Here is a 10,788-nt window from a genome sequence, read left to right on the forward strand (position 1 = left end):
AATAAAACGTGTTCATATATTCTCCAAAAAAAATAAGAATACATAGCCATAATGAGCAAGCCCTTGCTTATAAATCTCAACCTGACAGATCTTGCCTGTGCAGAAAAAAACCTCCAAGCCAAAACACTCCCTGAAACTGAGAAAGTCCTTATGATTCCTTAGATACTAACATAAACATAAATATAAATAAGGCTTATGAGTGTTTTAAGAGGGTTAATAGGCAGAGGATCTCTGGTTTTGACACTGAAATTTAATGGCTCAGCCTGCGCTGTAATAAAATATATTCTTCTTCTCCCTCTTTCCCTCCCCTCACAGGTCTCAAACATTAATACTCTATTTCTGATAAAACTGCTAAATTTTCATGTTTCTATCATACTTAGGAATCAGCAAAAAAAAAAATAACTGATATATGATGCTTGCAGACTTGTAGCACAATATAAAGAAAGTATTTTCTTTTAAAGCTTAACTCAATTATTAATATTTTTATCATGAATCAACAACCACCCTGTGCCACTACCAGCACTCTCCTAATGGCATATCTCCACACACTACTTTGACATTCGCCAGCTCTGAAGGAGAACTCCAGCACGCAACTAATCCTCATTACTTTTGCAGCCTGGACATTAGTTTTCAAGGTAGAGTTTGAAGAAATTCATACTAATAATAAGTTCAGCTGGGAAAACAAAGAAACTCGCCTTGCCACAGGAAGGTACCACAGCCATGAAGGGACAGGGCCTGCTGGGACCAGGCCCAGCCTTACTACTGGTTCCAACAATATTTAACCATCAACTCTTTACCCCAGCAAAATTCCTCTGGACTTCAGTGGAATTCCTATTTGAATAATGATTGCTGGATCAAATCTTTGTATAAAACACGGATATTTAATTTTCGTAGGCATTTCAAGGAGGTTTCTTTGTTACCTTGGAGAGTTTATCTTGTTTTAGTCATAATGAAGGTTCCATATGCTTCAGCTCATAACAAGACAATATGAGAAGCAGACTCAAATAATGATTTTCTTCAAATTCAAAGGCAAATAATTACTTTTTTTTTTTTTAACAGATGAGAACAAATACAGGCAATGCATTTGTGTGGAGCTGCACGTGAATGAGCAACTGGCTCTGTAAATGTTTCTTATTAGAATCTGTTTCTACAACACATGGGCGTGAGCAACAAATAGAAAAAAACAGCGCTGTATATAATAGAAAAAAGAATTGGAAAATGAAGTCCACTGTTTTCAGATAACAACATTTGGGTCCTAAAATACTAAATTCCACTATACCGCTGCCAATTTAAAAAATTGTAATGTATTATAAAAGCCAATAAAACTTGCTATTTTGGTTTTGTTTACAGTACTTTTAGCCACAATAAATGCTCCATTTGTCAGGCTGCCATGAGCTTATTCTATAGAAAGCCTGTACAAAGTAGGAAAATAGCCAATAACATACACGAACAAAACAGGGTGGCTTTTATGAGAGCAGATGCCCTTTTATTTAATACCAAATATTACATCCAGTCTTGCAGACAGTCCTTATTTAAACAGACCTTGTACAAAGTCTGGCAAATTTTCCCAACTTCAAAGGAAGTGCCATTGCCTTCCGAATCACATTCATGCTTCTTGCTCTCACCTTCAAATGTTCTGTAGGACAACGTCCTCCGTACACCCTCTAATTTCGACTTTTACCCTATGGTTTCCATCAGAACAACCCTTGCTTCTTTTTCTCATCTGTTTTTGAGTGCGCTAACGGGCTTCACCTGTCTTGCACAGGTTTCTGATAGTTTTTATTTTGTAAGTATTATATAAATTGCCACTCTGTATGCTCACAATTTTTTGGAACACGTAAACAGAGCATCAACATTCAAGGCTGAAAAATCCTGCTGCCCAGTCAGCCCTGAAAAACTAAACCTCAGTTTAAAGAAACACGGCTATTGTCTAACCATGAGCAGACTACTCAGCTTTGGCCATACCTACAATTAGCAAACTCCTTTATTTCTCTGAAAGACAGTAACCATCTTTTGCACACTATTAAAGTAAATTGCACACTACCAGCAATATTGAACACTTTACCTTAAAAAAAAGTAGACAGGAAGAGTGAAGGAGAAAACAAAATTACTATTAATGAGCAAGTTACAAAATTCTGGCCTGCCTATTCCATCTAAACAGCTAGTGATCCACAAACATATTTCCAACACAATTTCTTCACCTGTTCTCCTCTTCTTTTCCTGATTTCATTTTCTTCCCATGAATGTGGTTTTCCAACTCACTTTAGCTCCTCTAGACTATTCTCATTGCACCCTTCATCCTGCATTCAATAAATATTTTGAAAACAATATCTCATTTCTCCTAATTGCAGGAACCTGATGTTGTGATGTCTTATGCTCCAAATCTGCCATGGAATTCGACAGTTCTAAGCCTCAGCATCCCTCAACCTGTTCTGCTCACCATGTAAGAGTGAGCAGGCCAGGTTGACAGTATGGGTAAGAAAAATAGTATGAGTAAGAAATACCACTATGTAATTTTAATTACATTTTAATCATATACTTAAAACTTTAATGCCCTCCAAAACCACTGGGATACTTGTCTACTAATTTCAACATGAATCAGATGTCTTCTAGCTGGCGCATTAAACCTGTGCATGACAGATGACCTTCTGACTCCATCTTCTTGTCGGTGCAGAAGATGGAAATTACTAGAAGAATTTCCTCACTCATTTCGCTGCTTCTCAAATACACCGCTCTGCCTTCACCCTACCCGCAAATATCTACTGAACTGATCTGATTTTGCTTTGATGAAATCATTAGATTGGACCCAAAGACTTTTGCAAAATCTTGGTTTCAATTCATGAATTACTGAAGGAATCGTGCAAAAAGCCGCAAAATCATCACAGCATCCACAAGGCTTCTAACCTTGATTTTACAAGAAAAATCAGCTAAGCAGCTTCAATCTGCTACACAAGGATGGGGAGAATTTCCTACCTCCTAAAACTACCAAAATCACACTGACAGAACATGCCCATCAGCTGTCAGGGAAGAGAAGTACTTTTCATCTCAGATTACTATGTTCAAGCTGGACACGCTGAAGAAATGTGCTTCATGAAATTCCACTAACACAAATGTCCACAGGTAATGGATAAAAAACAACATCCAAAGCCCAGAACTAAAATTTTCATTAGCAGCAAATGCACTTTGAAAAATGCAGAAGTATGTTTTGTGATAAATCACTCAGACACCGTATCAAGAGACTGCCCTTCAAGTCAATAAGTAGGAAAACTAAGGCAAGGGGCTGACCATAGTCTACATTGTATAAGAAGAGAAATGCAGAAGAAAACAGATTATTTATTAAAATAAGTGATGACATTTGCAAAGAGGAATACTATTACTTTCTGGAAGCCAACTGAAATGAGATATACAAAGTAGAGTTTAAAAATAAATATTACAGAGGGACATGTAACACCGCAAAACACGTGGGAACTGACACATCACAACACTCTTCCTAAGGGTTTAACTAACATCAACTGGAATCAAAGTAATTAACGTGGTCTTAGTTCACTTATTGTTTTGGCTAAAAACTATGTGTGAAAACTTTTATCTTAGAAACAAAATAACTGAAGGTAAGAGAAGTAAGGCCAGTTAACTGTGTGTACAAGCATGGATGTATACACAGAAAACAGAGAAATATTTCAATCCAGATGGCACTCAGACTGACTCAGAATTATGACTTATTTAGAGGATGTGCTTGCATTTGTTGTCAAAGTGTAAATGCTGGGAATATTACTAGATAATTTGAAAATATTGCTATGTTCCCATAAAGCTACAACTGGGCACAACTTTTTGTTTTCCCCATAAACATCTTTCTCTTCTGTTCCTCACTACTAATTTTCTTTCTTTTTTATTACATTTACTGAGTGGACCATGAAAGCAGCAACACAAACCTGTAAGGATCCTCCAGGCTCATGATTTCTGTGCCTTTAACAAATTTCTGAGTTATTCCTCTTCCCACTTTTGACTGGAGTGGAACAAGTTTTGTCTCTTACTTCAACCACAACATTTTGATAATTTCTGTTCCAGCCTGCCGCTTCCACTACTATTTAATCATGTAAAATAATCTAAAATGCAGTTTTCTGGTTTAAACAAAATTTAAGACTCAAAAATAGCAAGTAATAGCTATAAAGTGTTGTTTCATAGAATTATTTTTAAAAAGGCACTGTTCATTAACAAGCACTGAGCCCATGATATAGACTATCTGTTTACTAGTTGTTTGCTTGTTCCTAATTCACATTGTATTTGAAGGTACCAACTCGAGCATCTGTCTCTTGCTTGTCCCTGCACAAGCGAGAGGCTGCCAAGAAGGAATTCACCTTCATTTGGAGGAAGACCCACAATTTCCAGGAAGCTCAGCAGCACTAAGGAATAAGTGTGTACAACACACTGATCGCGGTCAATCCTTAATTCTGTTTGTTGCTGAGAAGCTGTTTTAGACTATTTTATAGGATCGATGTAAATAGAGGAGAAGCATCTCAGATCAGGCCAAGATTCCTTCACAGGACTATTCTCAAGTAAACATTTTGTACAGCACTGCTGCAATTGGAGGGGTGTTGAGGTATTAAAGAAACCAAGGAGAAAGGGTATAAGTCACAAATAAAAAAATACCTCCTCCAACAAAATTTCCCTAAGAAATAAAAACTCTACAATCACCCGCCCTGGTCAAATTTATAACATTCTGGACAAGTGTTGTATCTTAAATCAGCTGAACGTATAATAAAATCAGCTCTCCGGAAAAGCTAATAAAGAAATGGACAATAAATAGTGTGGAATTAGAGAGTAACAAGGACAAAGTAACAAGAATAAGTAACATCATGGTGAAAGCTAAAAGAAATTTGTTCTTCTATGGCCGTGTTCATTTAGCACACAAGAAAATAAATTAATAATAAATAAATAAGCACAGTTGTTAAGAAAAACTACTGAAAAAATACTTCAGTAAATTAAGACATGCCAGTAACTGAATATTTTTAATTCCATCATCATTCAAAAATTTGTTTTGATGTTTCGCAGTCAGATCATCAGCAGCATTAAGGCAACTATAACAGAATTGAAATGATTACAAAAACGTATATGTGCTTTAATACAACACATTCATTTACATTTAAACTACAAGAGCAAAAGAGGCATATTTTTTCTGCAACAGCAGACAAAAAAATGTCATGTATTTCTCAGGATGAATTTAAAAATAAAAAACACAGGATTTTACTGCAAAAAATAAAACCATGTCAGAAATCCAAGATCTGAAAACTTATGTTAAATATACTTCCAACAAAGCAGCATCTCCCGAGCTTTCTGAACTGTTAAAAAAACCTCAGTAAAATCTCTCAGCATCTGGATCCTTGTTTTCAACTCTGGACAAAAGAGCAGAAGTAAAAAAAAAGCCCAAGCATTTCCAACTACAGCAGAGATGCCAGAGACATAAATTTACAGAGCTAGCAGAGTGTGATGGGCACTTTTGCACCAACAGAACAAGAAAATGAACTCGGATCCTGCAGATGCTCTGGCTGAAGTATCTGGAAGAGACCTTGTAAGGGACCATCTGAGCCACATCTGGATCTCACAGTTCCAGGACTTCTCACTTTTAAGAATTCGAAAAATCATCAGTTTCAGAAAGAAAACGAAATAACGTTGTGTGATGGTGTGTGCAAAATTTTCACTATCAAATTAGAGAATATATACTGTTTCATTTCATTAAATCTTGTGCCGGAGCAAGTTTATTAGAACACAAGACCCACAAATCCTATCACGAGGCCTCTGCCTGAAACTTAACTGCTGAGAGTTTTTTTCTTAAGATGTGACAAGTAACAAAAAAAAACTATAGAGAAAAAAGGGATTGTTTTTCCCAAATATAATGTTTCTGAAGCTGCAGTGATTTTTTTAAACTTATTTCTTCCAAAGTATAAAATATTAAATTGGAAAAAAAAAAATGCAAAGAGCTGAATGTCACACACCCCACAGTCTTCCTAGGAATTCAAAATCAGCTGGTAGCCTTCACTTCTCGTACCTCCTTACTAAAAAAGCACTAGGGAATTGCTGACAGGGTTCAGCATTGTGCAGAATATTAAATATCTTTTTTGCAATACCCTGGTGACTCTTGAGTCTGTCTCTTACAGCACCATATGTACAGCTGTGTTGGAAAGAGGAAGCTATTAAATATATTAAAAAGTAGAAATATTACCAATAGACACTTCATCAAATAACTGGATCTCATTCATCCCCAAACAAAGCAAGAAATGTTAAGGTTACATCAACATGAGAAAATAACTCTGGATTTAATAACACCACAAGCCTGTTGAACATATTTGAAAGTAAAAACATTGCTTAATAAAACAGATTAGTGTTTCTGAAACAATGAATATAGCTTTCAACCATCAGAATGCTTTGGTAATAAAGACATTGGACTTGGTCTTGAAAAGCACTGGGTATCTCAGTTCCCACACCACAGTCACGGCTCAAAGGTCTTTGGGTCCAAATATATTACTCTTAGTTTACTGCCAACACAGGACTCGGAATATTTTGTATCAAAAAGGATTTAATAAATGGAGAGTAAGAAAGAGCATTTTGTTTAAAATCGCATTTGCAAATATACTCTTGAAAGTTTGCCCTCCTCCCACATGCACACACAAATATTGCATCCACATTTCCAGCTCCACGGAGTCAGCAACATCACACCCGCATTCCACGAAGGCACATGAGCAGATAACCCCGGTAACTTTTCCAAAACATCTAAACACTTAAGGACTTTGAATTGTTTTTTTCAGAAGTGACTTTCAAACAGGGCATTTTCTAGGTTCTAAGCAGCGGGCTGCTTTCTGTGGCTCCTATCTCATAAGAATTTAAATTGACATTAAGTACGTGCTGCCAAAAATCCCACTAACCGCCTATCCACACTTTTACATGTATGTAAGATTTTACAAGTACAGCTGTTCAGCTCCAGAAGCCTAACACCCACCAACTTTTAATCTTAAACGCTCAAGTAACTTTCGAAAATAGGACGTGAGCTGTTTGGAAAAGCTTCCCCCTGTTCTGCAGCGGCTTTCTTGGGGAGCCCTGGTCACTTCAGCGGTGGCCTTGGGAACATGGTGCAAGTTCCTCTCTCTCACTTCAGAGAAAGAAATGAAAAAATAAAGAACGCTTACGAAGCTGAGCACAACTCCACATAAAAATACCAAGGAGATACAAATGTTAATTTAACTAGCGCAAGGACTATGTCAATTACCTCACTTGCAAATTTTTGCAGTAATTTTTTAAGACTTCAGTACTACTTTTACTAGAATTGGTGCAAAAGCGGATGGCTCCTCAAAAAGAAGTTTTGTTAGTCACAGTAATACATGAATAATTAACATATTTTCCTCCAGCTTCTAAATACATATTTCTACCCAGACTTACAAAGTTTTTGCAGTTAGTAGCATTTCTATTTGATTAATTCACCTTTTTTTTCTGTAGAGCAGCTAAGCATTTAAGCTAGAGCAGTTGCCTATGACTTGCAAGGCAATTACAACTGATGATTAAAGAATATTTAAGATGCATCTCTAAAGAGCACTTCTTGAGTAAGTGTAAACAGAAATTAAGACCCTAAGGCTACAAGCATTACCATGTATTGCATCAAGATAACTGGTTTGTCCTGAAAAAGATCAGCGATTAAGAAGTATACTGCTTCAGACCATGAATGCATATAAGATTCTGCATGAACACGCGATTTCCTATTACATGGTTGGTGAACAGACTGTTTTGCTAAAAATTAATTCACAAAAATAGCCAAATACCAGGGCAAGGACAGCTGCTCCTTCACCCTCAGCCACTGCACATAAGCAGGACCAAGTTTTGAGATGGTTTCTGCAGAAACAGTTGTGTGGTAAACTGGACCTGGCTGGTGTTCCTGTACTGATTTCTGCCCCCAACTGCCCACTCTGACTTTGCTGGAGGTTCCCGCCTCCCCAGCCCAGTCAGCGATGGACAATGGCGCCAACTGCTCACTCTGATGCAAAGCCCAGCATCCTACCATAGACCCACCGTCACCAACAGAAGAAATACCAGATTCTAACACCTGAGGTTTGGGCACAGGAGCCTTTCTGCTCCACTGGAGAAGCACTGAAGGAGGAAAGGCACCTGAGGCAGGCAATTTTTACCACTGCAGGAAGCGCTCATACATCACTGCCTACATATCCCTAACTTGGAGGTGTCCATGCTGTTCCTGGACCAATTCTGTGGGTCAAGCACTGCTAAAGCAAACAGAAATCACATGGTCACAAGCACGCCGGCAATACTCTTACACCTACAGTTTATTCCCATACTCTTTGGAGGATAAATTACACTGGTACCCAACATCTCTGTGCAACCATGTCCTCATGAGAAATTGTTACAATTTTACTAATTTAGTTGAAAAACCCAGAGTTAGATACATTTGCAGGTCAGCCTAATAAACTCCTGTGATGCTTCTTTTTTATTCTTGCATTCCAGTGCCAGAATTTGCTGGCAAACAGCAATATGATTTGACAAAGGCTTATGTAGGTAACCATGGAGGCTACTGCAACAGCAGAAATGTCTCTTCAGTCCTCTCTGGTGAGGCCTGCTGCACAGAGCAGCCTGCAGCATCGCGGCCTAAGGACCAGAAAAACACTGTGCTGCTGTGGTAAACCTTCGCGAAGCCACAGTCTGTTGACCGCTAAAGCATAAATATAAAATATTTAAAGACTCCTGCAGTAACTGAAGGAAAACATTTATAAAGAGAACGACACCAAGCTTCGAGGGAGTCCGAGTCTCATAGGTGATGCAAAGCGAGGTACAGGTTGAAGGATAATATGGCCCTAAGCAGAATTAAGAAAAACCCTTTAGAAAAACAGACCATAAAGAGTGATGCACATAAGAATTTGTCAAAAAATGCTGATGTTATTGACTGTCCCTCCCTGTGCAGGGCGACGACTGTGATTACAGCAAACTTCTCTCTGGAAGAGGTCAGGCCGCAATGACATAACTGTGTAAATTAGGGGCTTTGAACACATCACAGAAGAAACATAATAATTTAATTTCAAGATATGCTGATAATAAGGCTACTACTCCCTCCTCCAAGTGCAAGTGTACAAGTAACACAAATTATAATGAAAAAACTAACCATCACTTACTCTGTTTTCCTTCTTTGCTTGTCCTCAAATATATCATTCAGACTTATCGCCACCTGTCCCAAAAACTTGTCCAGCCCCACCAGCGACCTGTGCATGACGATCAGGTACAAGATGTATTTTTCTGGATTCTCCTGCATGAGTAATCCAGGGAGCTCGAAGGAGGCCTCTTCTTTCCAGATGGGATCCAGGGTCTTCTCGGCCACCGAGGTGGAGTACTTCTCCTTGCCCAGCTGTATGATGGTGTAGGCATCGTTGCTGCCGTTTTTACCTTTTGGCTTCAGCCCTTTAGCTTGAAGGACCGTAACCTGCACGTGAGTCGGGAACCACTTCTGGGCTTGCTCTGCCAGCATCATCTTTGAAGATCGCAGCAGCAGTAACGACAAACACCGAGTCCCAAAGTCTCCGAGACGCTGCGCAAGGGCACTTTCGGCGGAGACACCTGTCAGGGGCTCAGCCCGCTCCTTCCCCCGGCGCCCCGGGCCGCGGGCGGCACCCCGCGCTGCTCACGCTCCCCGCGCAGCCCTACCTGCGGCTCCATGCCCGGGGGCCGCGGGGTCCCCCCGCAGCACCCTCACGACGCCCCTCCCGCCGCCGGGCTCCCCGCTCCCCTCCCGCGGCTGCCCCCGGCCCGGCTCCCCGCCGCCCCCAGCGCATCCCCCGGGCAGGGCCTCTCCAACACCCGGCCCGGCCCGCAGCGCCGCGGCCCCCTCAGCGCGGCCCGGCCCGAAAGGCCCCGCAGGCCGCCGGCGGCCTCCCCCTGCCCCTCGCGGCTCGGTGCGCAGCGCCTGCGGGGGGAGTCGCCGCCGCGCCGCTCCCCGTGGGGGTGTCGGGCCGGGCTGCCGCGGCCGTCACGGCGCTGCCCTCCGTCTCTCCCGCCCGCCTCAGCCTCTCGCCGCGCTCCCCCCGCGCCGCCGCCCGGCCTGACGGGCCGGCTCCGCCGCTTCCGCCTTCCCCATGCTGCCGGCGGCGGTCACAGGGCAGAGGGCAGGGTTCGCCCCCTCCCCTCCCGTCCCCTCCCGTCCCGGTCACCGGGGCAGGCGCTGCCGAGAGCACCGAGGGGTCCCCCCCGGGCGGAGGGGAGAGGCCGGGGCTCCCCCGGGGGTAACGGGGAGCCGGGCCCTCGGGGTCCCCTCCCCGCTCAAAGCCCCGGCGCGTTAATTAATTCACCACTTTTTGTGTAAGGGAGAGAGATCTTTACTGGAGCTGAGGAGGGAACTGCTGTAGACCTCTATTGTTATTATTATTTAATATTAGCCATTAGAGGTGCAGGGGTGGCCATGGACTCACGCTGCTCCGCAGGGAGCTCTCGGTCAGCCCGTCCTGCCGCCAGCCGCTTCAGCAACTACTTTATTTCCCACCCCAACCACCTGCCCTGGCAATTCTATTATTCTATTCTATTTAAATGAGAAAGCGAAAATAATTCTCAGATGTTTAGAAGGTGCATAATTTTGTTGATGGTACACCTGGAGGCTACATGTGTATGTGTGCCGGTACACACCTGTGAGCAGAGTCACAGGTATTGACTTTGTTTCTGCAAAAAAAGAAGAGAAGCCCACGTGCAATTAGGGTTGCAAGGGTCCATATCCCACCCCCACACACCATAACGAGCAGGGAAATCAGCAGCCAA

The 10,788-nt window shown here is 41.7% G+C and overlaps 1 protein-coding gene across 1 annotated transcript in view; it reads right to left on the reverse strand.

Annotated features, from left to right (window-relative positions):
- Nucleotides 1-9,514, reverse strand: part of RAB11FIP2 (RAB11 family interacting protein 2) — a gene marked incomplete at both ends in the record, with an annotated part of 28,505 nt that extends 18,991 nt beyond the window's left edge. The window contains one exon of the mRNA XM_080348058.1: nucleotides 9,162-9,514. Coding sequence (XP_080204184.1) covers nucleotides 9,162-9,514 — 353 coding nt within the window. The remainder of the gene's footprint in view (nucleotides 1-9,161) is intronic.
- Between the last annotated feature and the right edge of the window lie 1,274 nt (nucleotides 9,515-10,788).

This window comes from Nesoenas mayeri (genome assembly GCF_963082525.1).
Source record: "Nesoenas mayeri genome assembly, chromosome: 7".
Classification (NCBI taxonomy): Eukaryota; Metazoa; Chordata; class Aves; order Columbiformes; family Columbidae; genus Nesoenas; species Nesoenas mayeri.